We start from the raw sequence: 25,024 nt of genomic DNA, 5'->3' as shown, positions 1-25,024 counted from the left end.
TATCTGTACTTGGTCATTTTGCAAGTTATATTTTTAATCTCTTTTGAGAGACTTTTTTTGTTGTGTCCCTATTTGCTTTTTCAGTTGAGTACAACCAAATGTACAACAAAGACATTTATGAAATTTTGTTTGCTATGTATTTTCAGTTTTTTTAGCGTTGGTGTTCTTTCTGTTCTTTTTAAGTGCTAGTTCTTTTCAGGCACATACTCACTTCTGCCCACATAAGGAAAGATCAGTGATGCAAACCTTTGTAGGCTTGTTCATAATGCCCTCATAGTTAGTAATTATTTTTCAATTAGTGATTGGGCCTGTTAGTGCTTTACGACCAAATACAATTTTATTTTATATATATGGATTTATACGGTATATTCAGTTTTATTTACTCAGTTACTTTTGCATGAAAAAAATGTGGCAGCATAATGGTACATTATGTATATATTAACCAATATTTTTTTTTTCCATACCTATGGGCGGAGTGGTGGCTCTGAGGCTAGAGATCTGCATTGGCAATTGTTGGTTAAAATCCTGTAAAAGCCAGCAGCGACTCTACTCCACTGGGCCCTTGAGCAAGGCTCTTAACCGGCAATTGCTTTGCCCTGGGTATGACGTTAACCTGCATCCAGCCCTCCAAGCAGGCCCTCCAACTTCCAGGGTGGTGCTGAGGTATCACCCATTACATGGCTGCACTTGGGTCCCAATCTGGGTGGTTCGTCGTGCGGTGGCTGTAATCATTGCATGCTACCAACCTCCTACTACTGGCATGATATCCATACTACATTGTTGTGTATCATTGTGTTGCAGAAATTACATAGTAAGGCACCAAAGAAAATAATAATGAATGCAAATCATAACATAGCACTACGTCTAAGGTGTGGTCTCAAAGCAGGCCCATCAGGTTTATGGGAAAAACAGGCATTAAATGGACTACAGTAATAGGTGGGGCATATGAACCTTTTTTGCATGCAACCAGGATCAGTCCTCAGGGCTATAACCTTTGCAATGCACTATATATTCAGCACCACATTTGTGACAGTGAGAATCCAAAATAGATTGTACAAACACACAGTGAAAATTCATAACTTACAGTGAAAGTTCATAAAGATAATGTGTCACACTTGGTAATGAGGATGAGGCAGAATAAGAATCCATTAAATAAGAATGATAACCTTAGAACCCATCACTTGATTCAGAAAAGATATTTGTTTTTTTAACAGTGATACAATTAAGCTCTCAATAGTCAATAAGTTGTCCTAATTCTCAACCCTTTTTCTTCACAAAGAAAAACAGCATTAATTGGACTATTTGATGGGGATAATAGACCCATTTTGTAGGTTTTCCTGTATACATTCCTCCATTGTCTCACTCTCTGGTTTGGACAAAGCATAAATCCTCCTTTTAGGGAGAATGGCTTCTTAAAGGAGTTTGGTAACACAATTTTTAAGTTCTAGGCAGGGGAATTTCAATGATTTTTCTTTACTGAATACATTTTGAAATTCAAAAGTGTTGCTGGGTAAGGAGGCAGTGTTGTAGAATATGGAAATGCAAGTAATTGTTTGGAGACAGTTCTTTTCAGACTCTTTACTCTTCATATCATTCATCTACCACTTTATTACTGGATTGTGCCATTGATAGCAAGGATTGCTTAATATTAATTATGAGAAGATGACTGCAAAATAAACTAAGTTACAATTTCTTAATGCAAGAATTCAATACACAAGGTAAGAGGTGGCGTAAGATATTCTAACACACTCGACCTAATCAGTTTAATTTCCACTGACAGAACAAAAGGAATGTATTTGAGGGATATCTCAATAACTTTTAGTTACTTTAACAGCTGAACTTAAGAAATTCTCTGTAGCTCCTGAATCAAAGAATGCCATAACTCTGCAATTGTTGCTGGAATTTGTATAAACCCTTTAAAAAGGGATTGACTACAAGTGCCCTTCCCCCATCAACCCTCAAACAAAGTGGACATTTTTGTTTGCCCTGAACCTTAGGGGAGCTCTCTACCACATATTCACGATTTCTCCACAATAAAAACACAATTTCTCTTTTGCACATCTCCATCTTTCCTAGTTCCATCAGTTCTACATCTGATTGGTTTTCTGAAATTTGTGCCTAGCTCCCCTCTCTTGTCTGTGTTTGAGTTTCTGTTCTAGTATGCAGGTGCCTATTTTTTTCCAAATCTATCATTTCATCTAGCGTATTTCCCATATATTGGTTAGCCATCCTATCCTTTTTCTCCATTGCTAATTCCTTTTAAAATACTTGTAGTAGGGACGCTTCATCCCAGCTCACTTCTGTTGCTAACATTCTAAATGTTGCAATGCATTCCGTTATAGGTTTGTTCCCTTGTTTATACTGTGATTGGTAACTACCTCCAAAAGAACAGGCACATCAAAAACCCTACAAAATTCCATGACAAAGCTGTCAGGCGAATTATAATGACGATTCATGTCAAACATAATTGACGTACATTCCAGGGGCCTCATGTATAACGGTGTGCGTAGAACTCTCACTATAACATGGCGTAAGCACAAAAGCCGAAATGTGTTTACGCACAGAAAAATCCAGATGCAGGAATCTGTGCGTACTCCAACTTCCACGTTCTTCCGTTACATAAATCCCGATCAGCGTGAAAACTAACGCTCGTGCACGCGCATTATGTAACGCCCCAAATCCTCCCAGAATTACGCCTATTTGAATATGCAAATCAATATAAATCGCCCTTAAGCGCAGCCTTCTGTGAAAAGACAATGGGAAAAGCACGGGAAAATATAAGAATTTCAGCGAATACCAAGTGGAGGCAAAGGGAAAACATACTATTTGTTCAAATAAACCGTGGTATAATCAACAAAAGGAAGTTGATCGAGTGGCATAGCGTGTTGGAGAAACTTGAAAGCTCACATTCACAAATCGCACAGTGCCGGAAATAAAAAAGAAGTCACATATCAAAGTTGCCGTGAAAGGAAGAGTTGTAAGCCCACTGTCTGAGTGTCATATAAAGGTTTATTAGGGTACAGAGAAAAAAGGCACACGGTGGGGAAAAAGCACGAAATGTCAACTTCAATCTCGACATTTCCACTTTAATCACATAGTTTATTTTGTCATTTAGTAGAACATTATAAACTTCATCTTAAAATCGTTTAATTAACCAGTTTCTCAAATCACATCGTAATTAAAGTAGCACGTTAAATGCTTTGTTTTGTATTTGATCTTCTACTCGTATGTGCTCTATGTGTGTGAATCACTACTTGCTTCTTAAACTGGCTCTCTTCCTCCAACTGGACACAGAGTCCATTACATTCGTGATATTACAGCTTTCTGAATAACTAAAATACTGAGACGTATACATGATGTCATTTTCATGATGATAGGAGTTAAAGCCCGTTATTAAACATGTTTCACTTCGATGAAATAATTTATTGCAGCAGTACTCAGGGGCGGCTCTAGGCTTGTGGTGGCACTGGGCAGAGGAAGAATCGGTGGCTCCTTCGTCGGCCAATGTCAGTAAAGTAGCTTATGCACTGTGGATGGCCACGTATGTTGCAGACACTAGCCGCCTTGTACTCATGACACAAGCATTTAACTTTTGCCGAAATTTGTCGCTGCGTTTTTAGCTGTGTTGTTATTTTCTCTTTTTGTTTTATATTCAATATATATTGGCGTAGCGCCCAAGAGTCCTTGCTTTTCTTTCCCCAAGTAACTGATCGCCATACAATCAGCTCTGTAATAGACGTTAAGCCATCTGTAAGCTTAGCGCCGATTCTTCAAAACGTTTAAAGAACATTGAAATATCTTCATAGTACATGTTTAATTATTCTATCCTTCACGACACTCCCAGTGAAGAATATAGATTATTTAAATGAAGTTAAAGTTTTATCTGTATAATTTAACAAACATATTTTGCTGCATTTCACCTTAAAAATGATATCGTCATCATATGTAAATACGCGCTTTATAAAGTGGCCCAGGTTGTGAGATATTATAACTGTAGTGCAAGTTTACAGTGGGGTGATTGTACTTATAAGTACAAACCGTTCTACAAGGAGCAATTGATTGAGTGCATTTAAAGTTCTTGGGATTAAACTGTTTCTGAACCGCGAGGTCTGTACAGGAAAGGCTTTAAAACATTTTGCAGTGGCTGAGACAGCGTGTCCTTAAAGCTGTATACCGATAATTCTCTTTCCGATCAGCTGCTGCTGTGATTCACACTCAGATACAGTGATATAAATACTCGAGTCGTGCAGTGAGAGTAATATGGAAAAAGATGATCCGCTGTGGCAACTCCTAACGGGAGGAGCTGAAAGAAGAAGAAGAAGAAGAAGAAGAAGAAGAAGAAGGAGAAGGAGAAGTGAGAGTAACAACGTTAAAGCAGTTATGGTATTTGGAATACTATGGCTGTTCCCTGGACCATTATATTGTTACGAGTTAATTACAATCAGATGCATTACACTAATAAACAATATGCGGTTAGTTTCTGTGTATTTATAAAGCCGTGTCATGAAAATAATGAGTAATCACACAAGAACAGTACCATTGCTTTGACGCTGGGTGCCGCCAGTTTGCAAAACCGAGCGGAGAACTTGCGTATGACAAGGCATGAGGTACCGTGGAAAAGTGCGTGGCTTTACGCCAAGTGTAGGTTTTATACATCGCGATTTGAACGTGGAAAAGTTCTTACGCAACATTTCTGTGCGTACGCACCGTTTATACATGAGGCCTACCCACTTTGTCAGTGGGGTAAGCCTGTGATTGAAGTTCAAAATTAATTCTGCTCTGATTTAGAAACCCATGACGAGGTTGCAGCTTAGGAGCAGCCTTTCAATGATGGGAAAAAATATTCAATTGTCCACCTACCTGCTGCAATGAGTTGATGATCTCTCTCATCTGTTTTCAAAGCACCTTCGCTTCATCCTGAAGGTGTCATAACTTTTTTGTATCATCTCACATCAGGGTCATTCAATTACAACTTTATTATTTATGACCAGAGATTCTATTCTGCCATCAGTAAGGCTGGTTATTTTGAATTGTAGTAACCAGAGGATAGAAGTAAAACTAGAAGAAGCTGCCAGTCCTTTCAGATCATAAAAAGCTTAGTTTTTAAAAATCACTATGAGATAAAATGCCTGTTAGGCACATTGGTCTCTTTTCTTTAGCCATTTTAGTTTTTTTCATTACGTATTGTCTGAGTCAGTATATCTTAATGGTTCATGCACTGAGCAGGAATTTTGAACTTCCAGATAATTTACAGTAATCCCTGCAGGCTGCCTGGGTTACTTGTCTGCCTCCTGGAGATACTCCAGATGAAAACTATTTGTACCTGAATCAAACCACTGGCGGGAGGTCTTGAACTGAACTCTTCTTCTTCTTTCCTTGGCCACACTAGTATTTCTAAAACTGCTAAACTTATCAAAAGATATTTTTGGTGGCAAGCAGTAAATATGGACATAAAAGACTTTGTATTGAACTGTTAGGTACATTGTAAGTCCAGGTCTCACTCTGGTGCTCAGTTGGGCTTATTGTATCATATTCCCCAGGCTACCTGTCTATGGGAATAGATTACAGTAGATTTTATTACTGATCTTTCACCCCCCAAAAGGTCAAACCACTATTTTAGATGTGGTAGGTCAATTCTATGAGAATGTTCATTTCATTTTCCCAAAAAAGCTTCCCGCCATTAAACAGTTAGTAGTCACTTAGGCGCTTTTATAATATTATCTGAAACAGAATAAACAGACAGTGGGCTGTGAGTCGCATTTTCACATCGACTGTGATTTCTGACCACTTTCGAGAGTCTCTGCCACACTTCCTGCCATTAAACAATTCACATATTCATACATAAATACTTCAGATTTCTGGGTCTTCCAAGATCTTCTCCAGTCGCAGTCCTCAATTTACCTCTAAAACATGGCAGGAATTTTGCTCAGAAGTTTGTATCCCAAGTTATACTCCTTATTATGGCTTGGAATGTAATGGACAGTCTGAAAGAGTTAATCAGGATTTGGTGAGATTTTTACACTAACATGTACCGGAAATTCCTTTCAATCTGATTGGTATGATATGCTTCCTCTCTTGCCAAATTTTTCACAATATTCTGTACAATTTCTTGTTTGAGATGTCTCATTTTCAGTTTCAATTTGTTTTTCAGCCTTGTGTTTTGAATTAAATTTCAGCCTGCACTATGATGCCATCTTTCAAACTTTTCACTAATCTTATAAATACTGAGTAAATGTTAGGAAGCACTTGTTGATGGATACGGCTTCTACCAAACTCAGTGCTGAACTAAGAAGAAAAATGTCTCCTAGGTTTCAAATTGGACAGAAGGTATGGCTTGTGACTCAAAAATTGTGTCTCAAAGTGCCATCCTGCAAGCTTATTAGGCCTTATATCATCACAAGACACAGTTGGCCTGCGTTGGGTTGGCACCCTGCCCAGGTTTGGTTCCTGCCTTGTGCCCTGTGTTGGCTGGGATTGGCTCCAGCAGACCCCCGTGACCCTGTATTCGGATTCAGCGGGTTAGAAAATGGATGGATGGATGGACACAGTTGGTCCTGTTGCTTTACTATGCCGTTTCACTGCTATGTTCCCCCTGTTTTTCATGTGTCCCACTTGAAGTCAGTATAATCTAGGAAGTATATTGCTGTCAGGTTACCTGCTTCATCTGTTTTGATGGATGGTGATCATGAATATGAAATTTTGAAAATTCTTGATTCTTGTAGAAAGGGGTTCCAGTGTGGACTACCTTATTCACTGGAGAGTTTATGGTTCTGGTGTTCACTACTGAGTACATGATGTGCATGTTCAACCTTTGAGACATTTTAATCTTTTATAATCCCTATAAGCCTGCTGAATATCGTCATTTATTTTACCATCTTGTTTTTCTTTATTTTATGAAGCCATTTTGTTTAAAAGTTTGTATCCAAGTCAAACGCATTTCTGGTAATCACCTGGGGCCTCATGTATAAATGGTGCTTATGCACAAAATGTTGCTTACCTCGTTTCCACACTCACTTTGAGATGTATAAAGACTAAACTTTGTGTAAAGCCACACACATTTTCAAACCAGCCCCCCCCCACCTTGCATCAGCACTATTGCTGCTTAGCTTTTGCTAAGATTTTACTGATTGATGAAAAGCGCTGTGGACTATGGCCGGCCAGTCATCCCAGCCAATACCCCGAGGTGGAGCCCTCCCTGCAGCATGGAGCTGCCCCGAATGCCAGCAGGGAATTCTGGACATTGGAGTTTTCATCCACAGACCTGCTGGATACCACAGGGCCCCCTAGAGGATACTGCAGGGAGGCCCAAGGATTGTTACGTGCCCTATAACCCGGAAGTACGCCTTAGTCACAGCAACAGGGGAAATGATGTACTTCCAGGATGAAGAAGAGGACTTTTGATCTAACCCAGAAGTGATAGGAAGTCACGTGGACTGAAGGATCGGAAACACTTCCGGGTCAGGGAATATAAAAGGACTGTGGAAGATCCCAGTCGTTGAGCTGAGCTGGGTGGAAACGCGTCTAGGATTGGAGGATTTATTGATTAGTGTATTGGGTAGTGTTTAATGAGCATTGTGGAAAGGAAGGTGCTTTGTGCACTGCATAATTATAATAAAGTCAATTATTGAACTTTTACCTGGTGTCTGGCATCTGGACTGAGGGTTCAAGGGGATGACAGCACCCCCAATCTGTCACAGCGCCCACGCTTTTATTTTATGAGTGATGTATGAGAGACTTATTTTTTACTTTTTAGTACACTTTTTAACTTAATATAAGCGTGTTTTTAAAAAGTTTTTAATATATATACCAGTAACAGCGTACTGCACGATAATGTGCAGTGGATACACTTCACTTGAGCATTCCTAGTTTTCAGCCTCTTTCTCTGTACATTTATCATTCGTATGCGCAGAGGTTGATGCGCTTGCTGCTTCCTCAGCAGCTCTTCTTTTCTCCATCCTAGCGGCCCGCTGCTTCTCTTCTTTTGTCCACATCTTTTCGTGTTAAAACTGATTAAGTTAGTTTTTGTGTTGCAATTACTTAGCGTATTTTCTTTAATTTTTCACTTAAGCTGTCACTTAAGTCTTCAATCTGCCTCAAGAATGATTAGCGAAGGTGGTAGGGAATGATAACAGCGCCCATGCACATGCGCCGCACGGCCGCCCTGCTGCGCACTGGCGAGAGTTGATTCTACAATAAAATAAAATTAAAATTAAAAGAGTAATAAAAATCATCACTCCGAAAGCGGATAGTAGATGTCAATAGGTGAAAAGGTTTGTGAGCTACAGGTGATTTAAAATCCTGAACAGACAAATGAACAGCCATGGTAGCGTATTATACAGTATAAGAAGATTATTTAAATTCACATCTATGATGCGGGTTTTATCAAATGTACTGAAATTAATTGCATACCATTTACAAATTTAATTCACTTGATTGTACAAGTAATCATAATGTACCAATATAATGGTACACGGAATGGCAAAATTATTCCAACAACCATGGCTGTTTTAGTGTTGTTAGAGGACATCGCAAATGGAAGAATCAGAAGAGAGTGCGTATTTATAGATGATGATGATGACTGGCTTCTAAGTTGATTTCAATTCCTAACAGCTATCCTCTTGGAGCTGGATGCTGAACTGGTGCCAGCTTTACAAAGGCAGACTTTGAGAAATTGTGCTCTACCTGCACCTTTGCAAGTTCTGTCCACCCTTGGGTTTTTAGCCACAGGAGCTTTTAAGCGTGAACTGGGTGACCGATCTGGTATTTCACAAACATCAATGAGTCGTATAGGACAGTATTATCTGTTGTCATCTAGATAGATTACTCTGTGGTTGAACTGTAAAAGATCAAAGTGCAATCTGAAGCAACTTCAGGTTTTCCAAATGTAATCAGAGCAGTCAGCTGCACAAATATTGCTATTGCAACGACGCCGGACAAGTCACATCAGCCGGGGATGAATCACCAAAAGAATGAGCGGATATTACATCATATAAAGCTGGAGAACCTATAAAAACGGCAGCTCCTCACAATTGCAGGTGCTTTTTCCAAATAGTGTGGCAAAAGGCAATCAGTCCTTTTAAGGATAGTGAGTCACTTCAAAGTAAAGAGCAGAAAATCGATCCATTGTGGTGCTGGGTGCCATCGCTACGCTATAAAGGCACCGTAAGAAAATTAATTTTCTTTTGTAAATAGAAAGCATTTCCACTCTATTAATGTCCTGCTCTAGAAAGCGTGTTGCATTGTGCAAGCATATACCTGAACAGATGAGCTACGATGAACCTGACTCTGACCTACCAAATGATCAGCCAAATCGGACAGCATTACAATGACGTTGTCATTTGAATGTAATTAGCAGAAGGTAAAAACAGGTAATTAGACGCAGCATTTATTTTTTAACCAATTCATTTAATTTATGGTCAATATAACATAGTACAGCCCTTATATTCGTTAGTTCATTGGCCACATCTCTTACAGCATCCAATATTGGAATCTGTGACTCCAGAACTGCATCCGTCGGCACACGGTCAGACAGCCTCCCAGCGGTTTTCGAGGCAGAGGTGTGTGTGCAGCCAGCGCCAGAAGATGTACTTGGCATTGGCACAGCAGCACCATTACCACCTGAGCATCGCACAGGGGTCAGCTTTTATAACATTGTCTGAAACAGAATAAGCAAACGGTGGGCTGCGATTCGCCTTTTCATGTCAACTTTGATATCTGACCACTTTGGAGTGTCTCCGCCACGCTTTTGTTGCTTATACCACTGTATAACTCAACAAATAGTACATTTTTCCTTGCCTCCACTTCGCATTTGCTGAAATTCTTCTTTTTTACACATGCCTTTTCCATTGTTTTGTTAACCAAACACTGAATGGAGGGTGATTTTATATTGCTTTGAATATATCAAAATATGCAAAATTCTGTGAGGAGTCAGGGAGTGGTTGTAGGAGTGTGCCCATGCGTTAAAGTTCACGTTTGTTGGGTTTCGTTGAACTCGGCATACGCACAGATTTATGCATCTGGACTTTTTTGTGCATTTCCACTTTCATCCATACACCATGTTTTAATGCGAATTCTATGCATGGCATTATACATGAAGCCCCTGGAATGTAATGGGCAGTCTTAGACAGTTAATAAGGATTTGGAGAGATTTTCACACAGTACTATAAATTCCTTCTGGTATGATTTGCTTCTTCTTGTACTATATTTTTTCTCAATATTCTATATAATTCCTTGATTAAGATGCCTTTTTTTCGTTGTCTAATTGTTTTTCAGACTCCTATTTTGCATCATATTTCAACTTATACTATGATAATTTTTTGTGGAACTCACAGGTGAAGGTTAGGGAGTTATTCTTTATTTTCACAAAGCCATTTTGTTTACCAGCACAAAGAAAAAAAAAAAACTTGAGCACAGGCTAACTTATACAAAGGTTATTTTAGGTCATGCTTTGGGTTACAGACTTTGACTTTGTTTATGATTATTCTTAGTTGTCTTGCTCTTAAATAAGATGGGCTTGACATTCAAACTCTTCATGGTTTTGACACCACTTCCTTTCTTCTTCCTAGCCCTTGCAAACAATTTCCTGGCTTTTCCCACTTTCACATAATCACCTCTGGGTGCTTTTATGTACAATTTAAACTGGTGTGTATTTTAGTCTTACATAGGTGGGATGTGATGACTCAATGTAATGTGACAGAAAACAATTATAACGATCATATGCAAAATGCCTGGAGCTGTGCATGCAAGGATTGTCACAAAATGGGGGCTCCCACAAAAAAATACAAAATTGTGCCATCAGAATAAAGATAAAAAAATTTTTTAACCAAAAACAGAAAAATAAATTAAAACAAACAAGTGGTCCAAAAATACAACAGACTGCATCCCAGGACCCAAAACCAACATTCAAGTATAAGGCCATTCTGGCTTTCATTTTAGTGATGCAACAAATTCAGATGTTCATAGTTCTATGTTTGGTATATTATTTTCATGCTAACACTTGGCCAAATCAGTCATTGCCATGTGTTAAAACTGCCAATATTATGTAGATAACACATATTTATGCCCATAGCATCCCCACCCAGACATTACACTTTGTTGATTTCATTAGTTCCTTAAGTTAGATCAACATCCAAATATCAATTTCCTAAAAGTTCAGCACTGTAAAAAGTACCTATCTTTGCCACTGTATAGATCCCTAGTAAAATAATGATCTGTTTAGTGTTTTATATTGGTTACTGACAAACTACAAAATGTACTAAAAGCAGCAGATGCAACTCATACAGTATATGAACAAAACCTAGGGAAAACATTACTCCTATAGGTGGATATTTACGCTGGCTCCCTTTTAATTTTCAGATCCACTGGTGGTTTCTTGTGATATTTAAATATATCCATGATTGAGCCCCACGCCACCATCCTCCAGAAGGCCTGTCTATTCATATAGACTGAAATATTTCTTGTGTTCCACCGAGCCCCACCTTCTACTGTACATATCCCTCATTTCCAACTCAGCTTCATGGATGAACCTCAAATTTTGTGTTCCTGATCTATTAAAAAGCTCTCTTTCTCATATCTGCTGTAGCTTTTTATGCTACTTTATAAAAATCTGGCATATATTTTACTGTGCCTACTTTTACTGCATTTATATTATTATTGGTACATTATACTGTAGAATAGCTTTTATTCAGCAACTTTAATTTAATTTGTCTTTGGGGGCCCTGAAAGACCTTTTCTGTGAAGTTCACAGCAGAATCTACCACAAATCTACTAGCTTACAAATAGTGTGATGTGCAATAAGAGTAGTCAATCAGGACAGCAGCAATTGTGATATCAAGACATACAGGTTATACACATGCACAGGAGAACTGGCCAGTTAGTGTACTAAGTGGCATGCAGAAACTGGAGGGATTTGTAAATCCCACAATGCACACATGACCCTCTACTCCACACTGGCATCCAAGAAGCAAATGGAGAAAGATCTGTGTGATGAACATGCTGTGCTCCCTGCAGTCTTGGGTGAGATTGGGATGGATGACTTCCAACTGCCATGCAAAACCCCACCAAGCATTCAGACGTACTGTGGTCGTCTTAGCTGACAGTCATAGACTAGTCAACAATAAAAGGTGAGGCAAGTTTATTGGTTATACAGATATTTATTAAATATAAGATGCATTTATCTTTTTTATATCACATGTTGGAAATGTAGGTATAAAAGTTTGCTGCATGATTTACAGAATTCACTTTATACAAATGACATAATATAAGAGTACAGTCATAGTCTTCTATATTTCATACACCTACAGTCTCAGAATAACCAATGTACTTTGACCATTATGTTGACTTTAATATAATTTATAAAATCTTTAAGTATCTTAAAATGTTATTTTTAAGATATGCCATAAAACAACCTGAAAAAAAGAGTCTATATTCTCATTCAGTCTGATTTAAATATATCACAATAGTATTCTTTTATTGCTTATTATAAAAAAATTGTGTTAAAACACAAGAAAGCGATTAGAAGTTTACAGTATAGAAGCTAAAAACTTATGGTTGATAATTCTAGCCATTTACCATTTATAGTGTTCTATATAAAATTAATATTTTTGGTCTATTATCTTTAATGCAGGTAAACGATTTAACTGTCCATGTGGCAAAAGCTTAATGAAGTGACACATTCATGCAAAACAAAAATGTAACTTAAAAGAAAAAGCATGGTAAAAATACACATACAGAAGCGGTAAAAATCACAACCAGTAAATTCAGGAATGTAACCTGTAAAACTTGTAAAAATAAATAAATATTACACTCCTGCCTCAAAAGCTTTCATAATATTTTAATGAACAGATGATATCAACTTGATCAGAATACAAACAGGTTCATTTTATTCATATTACTTGTAGATGGATGTACTTTTACTTTCTAAAGCAATGCAAACGTTTGGCAGATCTTGCCATTCACATTTGAAAAAAGAATATGCTGAGCCCCTAATTATACTATGAAAATGTATTAGTTTTAACCTTGACTAGAGTATAAGAAGGAACATTATCTGATCTATGAGGTCTGCTCAGGCCATCAGTCTTTATAACCTACAATTGAATGCCCTGGTGTACAGTTATGGAAAGATATTACAAAGTGAGCAGCAATTTGATGAAATTTCAACTTCATTATAAAATGAGACTTTAAAGGCACTTGCTCTGAAAAAGTCTGATGGATTGTACTTTACTAATGACCTAAGTATCATAACTGTAAACATATTCTTGATTTCATTATTTGATAACAAGTTTAATTCACTAAACACTGTAATGAGGCATCTTAATACTTTCAAGTACCGTGTCTTCTTTTAATCAATTAATTAAAAGACAATTTAAAACTAGTACAGTGTAAGAAATGTTTTAATCCAAACAGTACAGCTCCTCCAGATTACATAGACAAATGAAGAAAAATAGAAAAGATTTTAAACTGTAAATTTTTTACAATGAAAAGTTGAGAAGATCCTGCTTCACTATAGAATCTGGAATGGCAATACCAGGATTAAAGCTTGACTCATATCAAGCAAATCTTTATATATACATACAGTATTATTTGGTTATCCTGCACTGCCATGCAGACTGTTTCTCCTCCTGTAGGTGCCGCATTTTCTTCCCAAGCCAGAACCACCACACAAAGCCAATAATGATGCAGATTCCAGATTCCACATAATATCCATCTAAAGTGGTCAAACATGAGCCTCCAAGTTTTGTGCACAACTATTGGAGGAAAAGACACAAAGTCAACCATATATAACCATAAACAAATCTGTCTGTTTGAATATTTTGTTTCTCTGGATACAGGCAAGATTAAGTGGCAATTCCAAATTGGCCACTTTTGTGTTACAGTGGGTGTTTGTATGTCTCCTGTGATGTACTGGTATCCATCTAGAGTTGTTTCCTATATTGAAACTAATGCTGCTGAGTGCACAATTTGAATTAAACTGGAAAACAGGTGGATTTATGGACAGTTCTGTAAAAATAGCCCCATCTCAACTATTTCACTAATATGAGTAATTTATATCCTAACAGTACACATGCTAGACTGTTATTCGTAGGTAAAGTTAATGGAAATCCCAAATTTTGTGCAATTTGTAAAGCAGGATATTTCTCAAAATATAAATCCAAATGCATTCTAAAAATAAATATACAGCATGCGTAAATAAAAGAATAATCATACTTACTGCTATTTCTTCTGAAGAACCACAACTTTGCCCTTCAGCCCCTATGCATTCTTTGACAGTGAGCGGATCTACCAGCCACAGTGCTAATGTGGAAGGCCAGTTACCACCTAAATTAGTTACAGTGTTCAAAAGAGTCATGTATGTTCCTCCAATTACGGGGTCACTAACTTTAGCATGGAAAGCCATAATAGCCACGTACATGCTATACACAGCAACCTGTAGGGAAGATAAAATATATACAATTTTTTTAAAACGTATTAAGTACAGTATATTCTGTGATAAAACATAGACAAAGTGTTTCACATTACACCCAAAAAACCCTCAAAGCGTTCCAAATAAACACATTACAAATACTAATGTAAAATTTCTGTACTATTTGATTTTGCTTAATACAAATAATAGATAAAGTCCTATACATGTAACTTAAAACTAATTGAACTAAATGTAAACATTTTAATCAGGACATGCAACTATTCTGACATATTGACATACTTATTTTACTTTATATGTATATTATATCATTTTCAACAAGTACTACATATCTAATGAACCTATAAACTTTTAACAATGAATACAAATCTTAATTTTGGACAAACCAGTACTGTATTTGCCACAAAGTAATATGAAATGCATTAACAGATCTTATTGTGCTATAGACAACTGCTTTAGTAAATGATTTAAGTTCGTTAATATTAAATTGTGTAACACACATTACCCAGATACATAACTTACATAAAGTAATAAACTTTATTTGTCAATGACTATTAAAATGGTTTTCCCCTCATATATGCTGTGAACACTAAGTATATGGTTGCCTAACCTTGAACAAAGAAAAGAAAATCCCAAAGCTTTACTAAAAATAGGGGTTTATTTAACTATAAATCACACACAAGGGAGAGGCAATCAGAGGGAGAAGATATAAAAAAATAAACAAGAACAATCTCTATTGGCCTCATTTGGTCAGACTATGCAAACACTCCTCAACGAGTTTTTATTTATGTAAATTCCCCCAGAGTTGACACATTTGTGCCAAAAACATTTAAATTCATAAAATACAGTCCAACTGATGGGCATTTTACCCACACTGGGATCTCAATCGTCTCTGCCTTATGGCCATTTTGCCAGTGGCAACCCCTCGCAAGCTGGACAAACTGTCATAACATTGAACAAAGTTTTCTGTTGAAAAAGACAAGATTAAGCAGTGAGGAGTTTTTACTTCTTGTGCTGGAAAAGACAACTAATTACAACATTTACCTGATGTATGGCATAACTTAGAAGAACTACTAGATAGTAGTATGCTGGAAATCCTCCATCTTGCTTTACATTTGGAGTCCACCAAACCAACAAAGCAAACTCAAGACCCATGAGTAACCTAAAATGTAAGAAATAACTTTTATTTTTTTATACATTGGTCCATTTTCTGGATCTGATTTATAAGTTACAAGGATATGGGAAGCTTGTCCCGACCAAAGAAGCATCATGAATATGTCAGGATGTTAACTCAGGGCTCTTGAGCCATGGATGTAGCAGCTCTAACCTTTGCAACCCTAAGAGTTGTGATATACTTTTATGTTATGTTGATGAAGAACGGGTGTGTCAGTTTTTATGTAAAATTTTCACCAGTGTATACAGAGCATTCATGTGGGGATAACTACAAAATTGAGGTGTTATTCTTACAAGAATGCCCAGGCTGAGGCTGATTTATATAAAATCAAATTTGGTCATGAGAAGAAAGTAATATTCAAAGGGGATTTCTGAATAATCACTAACACTTATACTTTATACACTAATACGTTTACTTTACCTATATTTTGAACTATACTAATTAAGACATTATTAGAGTAAATGACAATAAAATTCCATGGCTTCATTGTAATAAAAGGTTTTACTGATATATGTGCACTTTGACTACCTCAGGTGGCTTGGTACATTAGTACAAAAATGGGTACCAGAGTATCTGTTAAGAAAGAAAACAATATATATTGCAGAATGATTAACATGGGGAAGTTTTGAGAAGGAAAATAAACATAGTCATAATGCCAGCATGTTGTCACTTTCACTTGTCTATTTCTTAAGTATTCCAGTAAGCACTATTCAGTCATAAAAAAATGGTTTTGGTGCATATCTTGTATTTTTGTTGTTCTTTTTTTTGAGTAGGTGCTGTTTAGTTTACTACCATAACTAAATTTTAGTGCTTTATTTCCACATACTCTTTGATTCAGTAAATAACTTCAAACTATGTTACTCACCTAAAAGGAAAAGCTTTGTAAAAGATATCAAGTGGCCGAGGTCCAGCTGTATATTTGCTAATAATCAGAGGCAAAAGAATCTGCAATGGTACCATTGGCACAGCCAGCAAAGCCAGTTGTTCTTTAGGAACCCCTTCTTCTACTAATTTAAGTCCAGTTACTGCATCTGCAGCAGAAAACCCAATCTGTTCATAGGAAGGAAAAGTCACTGTTAAAACTGAACAATAGGAAGCAAAAATATGATAAAATTTAAAAAATAAAGTAACAAATGGGCTTACCTTTGCTGTAAGCAGCAAAAGGCAAAATGTCAAAACAGTTGGCATTTTGACAATTGAAAAGAGCAACTTATACGTTTCCATTACTCCCTGGGTTTCCTCTTTTGATTTGGAAAGTTTGCAGGTCTCTTTCTTTACTAGTGCAACTAGTGTTGTTGTGATCAAGAAAACAATCCCCCAGAAAAATAAGAAATCTAGAAAACACAAATGAAAGATATATTAAAAAAAAAAACAATGTCAGTCATGGCTGGTTTCAGAATCTTAGCTAGTACTGTTATAATGTGAATATTAAACCAATTACATTTTTCCTGCCACTTCCAAAAATAAATCTTTGCAAGATTAGTCTTTTGTTAAAGAAGTATAATCACAATGCATTTTACAAATTCTGGCATAAGACATATGCTGTGAAACTTTTCCAAGATCATTGCTGCCTCACAGGTCCAGTATCACAAGTTTATATCCCAGCCCAATCACTTATTGTGAAGATTTTGGTTGTTCTTCCTGGGTTCCTCTCTGTGTACTCTTATTTCTCTTTCCAAAATGTTTGCATGTTAGGTAATAATTCTACATTTTCACTGATTTTTAGTGTGAATGGGCACTGCGATAGACTAACATTTTGTCCAGAAATGGCTCCTGCTTTGCACCTAAGGATGCCAAGATAGGACCCCAGTACCCTTAATTGCATTTAATAGGTTTGAGAATGCCATGTCATGTTTGTTTATAGGTATCTTCATTGTCTCTAAGTTGAAAGGAGGCTGGTGGGTTTATTTTAGAAGCTATGAACCACATCACTAATATATAGTTTAACTGATATTTTATACATCATCTGCTCTCCCCTTCAAAGCAAAACATACCAAAAACATTTGTCTTATTACACAAAGCATCCTGGTTGAAATGACACATCAAAAAAACAATGCAATTTAACAGAATTCTGAAAGTATTTGGAAAAGTATTTTGCAAGTAATATTCTGAGCACCTATCATCTTGAGTACTGTAATCTCTGCAGATTTCTGTTCAACTAATGTGGTCCAATGGGATGCTGAAGAAGATTGTGGTTGGAAGTGGTGATAGGATTGCTGAGAGTGGAGGAAAAAGATTTGGGTGGCAACTGATCCAAAAGTGTAAACCCAGAAAATGTCTGTTTAAACTATCGATAAAAACCCAGAAAATGTCTGTTTAAACTATCGATGATGAGTTAATTAGAAGGCCAGTTCAGCTCTCATTCCTAACAGCATTTTTTTTTAAGAAAATGACAGTGCTTGTGGACAAGTTCTGCTCAGTCCTTCAACTTGTTTCTTGCTTATTCGTTTCTCAATCCTCTACTAAAATTACCTCCTTTAACATTATGTGCAAGGGCTGCCAAGAAATCTTCTGTTATTAGTTATTTTAGTGAGTGTGCAGTACAGCATTATTAACTGGCTGGTGGTTATTAAAAAGTAACCAAGAAAGGACTCTGCATGTCAAAAGCAATGGAAATGATATTAAAAAAAGAAACTAGTTTAAACCCATCCTCATCATCGAGAGTTTACATAGCCATTTTCTGGGTTTACACACTTTGACCAGTTGCCTCCCAAATTTTTTCCTCTGTTCTCTGCAGTCCTGTCACCACTTCTGACCACCGTCTTCTTCAGGATCCCATTGGGCTACATCCCCTCCACATCCATCACAGTGCACCTCTTTCACACAATTTTTCCCCAATTTCTATTCCACAGACCCATACCACATGTTTCCCTCAGCATAGCACTTACTGCCTCAACACTAAGTTTCTCTCAACTTGGCATTCATCTTTCTATCACTCCTAGATACTCAATACGTCCACCTGATCATTCTCATTTCCATTACTTCTAACTTTGCTTCATTTTCTGCATTGCTCAGTCACATACCATTCCCATAAAGAATAATACTCTTTGTTCCGCTTTCATAAGCGTATCCCTTTCAAAGCTAGAAAGGCTTCTTAAAAAGTTTCTTCATTTCCCCATAAGCCCTTGGTATCACTTCCACACAAACACTTCCATCTGGACACAGCTTAGCAACTAAGTAGCACAACTTAACTGCTTTCAAATGAACAACTATATCACCAATACCTAAATATATACTTATTATACCGGCATACTGCACCCTTCTCACACATTTTCCATAAATAAAAGGTAACATTAACTGCCTGCAGACTATCTTTAATGCCACCGCTACCACACATACTGCATGGCTACACACATATCTTTTCAATGCCTTCTCACCCTTTCCTTTCAACCCTGGTCTTTCCTACATTAGCATTTATTACCTTTGCTTCCGTAATAGCTTGTAATTTCGCAATCCTCTCCATTAATTCTGCTTTGCCTTTGGCTATAAGTACATGATCTCTGATTTATAAGAGTTTCCAAGGGAATCTTTCACACATTTTTTGGGTCGCCACTTCAATCACTATCACAAAAAACAAAGGACTCAGATCAGATCTCTGGCACAGACACTAAACATCCATCCACATCTAACTTTTTCAGTGTGTATCTCACCACCACAGTCTGTCAAATATCTACTAAAGATCTAAAAGTACATAATGCAGCACAAAAAAAAACTTCATTTCTCTAATCTCCACATGATCCCCTATTCCCTGCCCTAGCAGTCTCTCAACTGCCTTCATTACTTGCTCCAAAACCTGATCAGTCAATATGACCCACTTTCCAATAGATCTCCTTTCCTTTGTAGCACAAAATGACACCCTTTTCTTTTGGAACACCCCTTCACAAACAATTTACTACAGAGGTCTGTCAAACATACAGCTTCAACTAGAAACTAATTAATATTGTGTGAAGTTTATAAAAAAACAAAAAAACTGCTGTTCAATCCAATAAAACTACAAGCTCCATTACCACCAAGAACTGGGTTTTTAATCAAGATTTTGCTTTACCATATCTCTGCCAGTATCTGTTAATAATCATTTATTAAAATTACATATTTACTTATTTAACTGTATAATTCACAAAACATCTACTAAAAATAACATTTTATTTGAAGGCAACTGTACCTGAGAGGGTAACAATCCCCTTTGCCTTTGGTTCAAAACGCAAATATTTGTTACAAAAATCAGCAGACTCAAGAGCCAAAAATAGTACATTCCCTAAAAAATATCCTGCAGTCTGACCAACTGAATTGCAAGTGGATGCATAGCCCACATTTTCCCTGGATAACATGGTTAAGGCCCAGCCATCTACAGCTATGTCTTGAGTAGCAGCCAAGAATTCAAAAATAAAAAATACCGCAGTAAGAACAACAATGTCAGGGCCCTTTTGTTCATTGCCCTCAAGTAATGAGTCTACTTTAATAGACAAATACAGCATAAAGAGTCCTAAAAGATACTGGGTTGGCACAAGCCAGGATTTTCTTCTTCCAAATTTTTTAAAGTAAATAGCATCCACCAAGGGTGCCCAAAGAAGTTTGAGGCTGAAAGGCCAAAACACAAAGCTGAAAAAAGCTTGATCAGTATAGCTGACATTTTTACTTTGTAAAATAAGGGGTATGCTCCCTGCCAAGCCTAATGGAATCCCCTGAAGTACATAAAGAAAAAGTAGCAAAGAGATATTTCCAAGTTCTCCTTTGAGGCCTTTACAGGATCTGGGAACAGAATGCAAGATTTCATTGTCTGGGTCCTGCAGTAAATTGATCTTCTCCTGCTCTTCAAAACCTTGAACATTATTGCAGTTACTTGTCTTCATATCCAAAGAGACTGGGTGCTTGCGATGTCTTCCATTCTTGTGCAGAAAATTTTCAGGGATGTCCATGACAGAGATTTTAAGCAAAGCAGCCTTGTGCTATTAAGAATTCTGAAAAACAAAAACAAAAGAAGATTTTGTAAGAATAAATTAATAGGTAAATCAAAATCATATGTATTTGTTGACATATTTTTAGAGGGTCATTATTGTCATGTTTACAGAGAACAGTGAGATTATTTCATGCATATGCTAATCAACATGCTACAACTCTCTGGCACCATGATTGGCGAGTAGAACTACCTTACCTTGAAACTTTTCTTCACTTGAAAAATCTCAGAATGCATTTGAGAAATACCTCATATTAAAAAAAGCCCAAGCACCACAACAAAACTACCCTTACTTAATATAGAAGCTTATGATAGTGAACACTGTCCCAAGGTACTGACATGCACTTTTTACAACTAAAACACAATTTTGAAGGTTTCTCCTCGAATTAGTGGTGTGGACTGAATGATATTCTGTTTTTTTTCACAGTCAAATACTTTAGGTGCTTGAACACACAGCCAGTTGAGAAAAAATTATTTTAACATGTTGCATGTTGGTTAGCACATAGTTTATTATTGTCACATGCATAAAGTATCAGCCTACAGTTACTGATAGATATTTAAGTAAAAATAATTATTCACATGGCTCTTCTTCTCTGAACATGAGCGGCTTGAAGTTTTTTGCTGCAGTTCTACAATCTAGACAGTACTTAGCTTAATTTTTCTTAACTAAAGAACTGTTTTCTAAATTATTTAGTTTTCTCATAATCAATTTTAAATTTGTAGTATAAGTAAAATTATAAACATGCAATATTTATACACAATTAAGTTTCTTTAGTAGATTTTTCAATAACAAATTGCACATGGAGATGGAACAAAAGAGTTTTTTCATTTTGAAATTTCATGTTAATATGATATGCCTCATGTTTCACCAAAAGCACTTGCAGGTGGAGATTAAGATGGGTATTGATCACCTTAATGATACTGTTGTAAAACATAAATGATGTTAATAAATCACAACATGTGACGTCATACTGTAATTTGTCAGAGAACCCTGGCTCCATGATGGCACAGGCTCAGAGATTTATGTATATAGAATCTTGCATAAAGGTTTAAGAAGTATGAAGAAAACCCCTTCAGAAGGTTTCAACTGATGATTAAATACACCTAAACAACTAAAATTGGTGTATATTTAGCATATTAGAGATAGTACTTTTACACCTAGACTAAATAAGCTACTAATTGTTTTTACCCTGCAAGTGAGCCCAGCACATTTAATGAAATGGTTTATATTAAAAAAAAAAGACCTGATCAAGTCAAAAAATGTAAAGCTGACCCAGACAATCCAAAATATTATCCATCTCAACCCAGACTCAAACTCCTAGCGCATAAGATAAGATCATTATGGCCTGTGTGCATTTTATGTACATAACAAATACATTCTGTATATTCCTTTCTCTTGTACATCTCCTGTGTCCAAAAGCACAAACCCCAACTTGTTATTGTTATCTGATGCAACTAAAGGAACTTTAGAAAACAAGGTTAAAAATGTATGTTGATACTACTATGAGCAAATTAACAAAGTAATAATTTTAAAACCAAGTCATATTAATTAACTCAAAATAAACTACATCTCCTTACAAACACATCGGTCCCACACATAATGTGTAAATATATACTTTTCATTACAGTATACTTTTTCTTAATAGGAGTTAAAGGGCATTCTGGAGGGTGATTTGATTGAGTATTATAAGATAATCAGGTATCTGAAACTGATAAAATGTTACTGCGCCACACGTATCCTAATGAACAAACATCCAAGATCTGAAAAAAAATGTAATGCAAATAAAATGGTAGAATCCTATTCTGATCACTCACTACAAGTGGCATTAAATACAGAATTTATTTTGTACTATTAAAGGGACTATTAGCTAACTAAGGTCTTAGGTATGAAAATTTAAAGAATGATTCTAATTATACACACACACACACACACACACACACACACACACACACACATACATACATATATATATATATATATATATATAAACTGCTCAAAAAAATTAAACGAACACTTTGAAAACACATCAGATTTCAATGGGAAAAAGAAATACTCCTGGATATCTATACTGATACAGACTGGGTAATGTGTTAGGAACGAAAGGATGCCACATCGTTTGATGGAAATGAAAATGATCAACCTACAGAGCCCTGAATTCAAAGACGCCCCAAAAATCAGAGTGAAAAATGATGTGGCAGGCTAGTCCATTTTGCCAAAATTTAATTGCAGCAACTCAAAATTGTACGCAGCACTTTGTATGGCCCCTGTATTCTTGTATACATGCCTGACAACATCGGTGCATGCTTCTAATGAATGACAGATGGTGTTGTGGGGGATCTCCTCCCAGATCTGGACCAGGGCATCACTGAGCTCCTGGACAGTCTGAGGTGCAACCTGGTGGCATTGGATGGACCAAAACATAATGTCCCAGAGGTGTTCTATTGGATTTAGGTCAGGAAAGTGTGGTGGCCAGTCAATGGTATCAATTCCTTCATCCTCCAGGAACTGCCTGCATACTCTCACCACATGAGGCCAGGAATTGTCGTGCACCAGGAGCCACTGTACCAGCATAGGGTCTGACAATGGGTCCAAGGATTTCATCCTGATACCTAATGGCAGCCAAGGTGCCTTTGTCAAGCCTGTAGCGGTCTGTGTGACCCTCCATGGATATGCCTCCCCAGACAATCATTAACCGACCACCAAACTGCTCATGCTGAATAATGTTACAGGCAGCATAATGTTCTCCATGGCTTCTCCAGACCCTTTCACTTCTGTCACGTGCTCAGGGTGAACCTGCTCTCATCTGTAAAAGCACAGGGCACCAGTGGTGCATCTGCCAATTCTGGTATTCTATGGCGAATGCCAATCGAGCTGCATGCTGCTGGGCAGTGAGCTCAGGGCCCATTAGAGGACAAGGGGCCCTTGGGTCACCCTCATTAAGTCTTTCTGGTTGTTTGGTCAGAGACATTCATACCAGTGGCCTGCTGGAGGTCATTTTGTAGGGCTCTGGCAGTGCTCATCCTGTTCCTCCTTGCCCAAAGGAGCAGATACTGGTCCTGCTGATGGGTTATGGACCTTCTATGGCCCTCTCCAGCTCTCCTAGAGTAATTGCTTGTCTCCTAGAATCTCCTCCATGCCCTTGAGACTGTGCAGGGAGACACAGCAAACCTTCTGGCAATGACACGTATTGATGTGCCATCCTGGAGAAGTTGGACTACCTGTGCAACCTCTGTAGGGTCCAGGTATCGCCTCATGCTACCAGTAGTGACACTGACTGTAGCCAAATGCAAAACTAGTGAAGAAACAGTCAGAAAAGATGAGGAGGGAAAAATGTCAGTGGCCTCCACCTGTTAAACCATTCCTGTTTTGGGGGTCATCTCATTGTTGCCCCTCTAGTGCATCTGTTGTTAATACAACACCACAGCAGCTGAAACTGATTAACAACCCCCTCTGCTACTTAACTGACCAGATTAATATCCCATAAGTTTCATTGACTTTATGCTATACTCTGATTAAAAAGTGTTCCTTTAATTGTTTTGAGCAGTATACATATATATATATATGTGTATGTATGTGTGTATATATATATATATATATATATGTGTGTGTGTATGTATGTATGTATGTATGTAAAAATGTATGTATGTTGGATATCTATACAAATAACGACAGGGCAATGTCTTAGGAACAAAAGGATGCCAAGTCTTTTAATGGAAATAAAAGTTTTCTGTCTACAGAGGGCTCAATTGTGTAGACACCCTAAAATCAGAGTGAAATGAAGATGTGGCAGGCTAGTCCATTTTTTCAAAAAATTAATGTCTGCTACTCAAAATGCTTTTCAGTATCTTGTGTGGCCCCCATGAGCTTGTATGCATGCTTGACAACGTCGGGCATGCTCCTAATGAGACGACGGATGGTGTCTTGTGGCATTTCCTCCCAGATCTGTATGAGGGCATCCCTGAGCTGTTGTACAGTCTGAGGAGCAACCTGGCGGCGCCTAATGGACCGAAACATAATGTCCCACAGATGTTGTATTGGGTTTAAGTCAGGGGATCGTGAAGGCCATTCAATTTTTTCAATTCCTTCATCCTCCAGGTACTGCCTGCATACTCTTGCCACATGAGGCCGGGCATTGTCGTGCATTAGGAGGAAACCAGGACCTACTGCACCAGCGTAGGGTCTGACAATGGGTTCAAGGATTTCATCTCGATACCTTATGGCAGTCAGAGCACCATTTCCTACGCAGTAGATGTCTGTGCGTCCCTCCATGGATATGCCTCCCCAGACCATCACTGACCCACCACCAAACCTGTCATGTTGAACGACGTTGCAGGCAGCATATCGTTCTCCTTGTCTTCTCCAGACTCTTTCACGCCTATCACAGCTGCTCAGGGTGAACCTGCTCGCCTGTAAAAGTACAGGGAGCCAGTGGCGGACTTTCCAATTCTGGTGTTCTTGAGCAAATGCCAGTCGAGC

The 25,024-nt window shown here is 37.5% G+C and overlaps 2 protein-coding genes across 6 annotated transcripts in view; both read right to left on the bottom strand.

Annotated features, from left to right (window-relative positions):
* c18h3orf33 (c18h3orf33 homolog (H. sapiens)) overlaps nt 1-4,914 on the bottom strand; it is a 30,922-nt gene extending 26,008 nt beyond the window's left edge. The window contains exon 1 of the mRNA XM_039757450.1: nt 4,861-4,914. Within this exon, the coding sequence (XP_039613384.1) occupies nt 4,861-4,890 (30 nt within the window). The 5' untranslated portion in view covers nt 4,891-4,914. The remainder of the gene's footprint in view (nt 1-4,860) is intronic.
* Nucleotides 4,915-12,437: 7,523 nt separating this feature from the next.
* Nucleotides 12,438-25,024, bottom strand: part of slc33a1 (solute carrier family 33 member 1) — a 44,072-nt gene continuing 31,485 nt past the window's right edge. For all 5 annotated transcript variants that reach the window (XM_039757430.1, XM_039757414.1, XM_039757420.1 and 2 more), the window contains 6 exons: nt 19,756-20,551; nt 16,737-16,927; nt 16,459-16,643; nt 15,464-15,581; nt 14,210-14,425; nt 12,438-13,745 (listed from right to left, as the gene is read on the bottom strand). In XM_039757430.1, the coding sequence (XP_039613364.1) occupies nt 13,578-13,745; nt 14,210-14,425; nt 15,464-15,581; nt 16,459-16,643; nt 16,737-16,927; nt 19,756-20,509 (1,632 nt within the window). In that variant the 5' untranslated portion in view covers nt 20,510-20,551 and the 3' untranslated portion in view covers nt 12,438-13,577. The remainder of the gene's footprint in view (nt 13,746-14,209; nt 14,426-15,463; nt 15,582-16,458; nt 16,644-16,736; nt 16,928-19,755; nt 20,552-25,024) is intronic.

Source organism: Polypterus senegalus, chromosome 1 (assembly GCF_016835505.1).
Source record: "Polypterus senegalus isolate Bchr_013 chromosome 1, ASM1683550v1, whole genome shotgun sequence".
Lineage (NCBI taxonomy): Eukaryota > Metazoa > Chordata > Cladistia > Polypteriformes > Polypteridae > Polypterus > Polypterus senegalus.
Note: the sequence above shows the minus strand (reverse complement) of the source record. Positions and strands in the feature narration are given on the sequence as shown.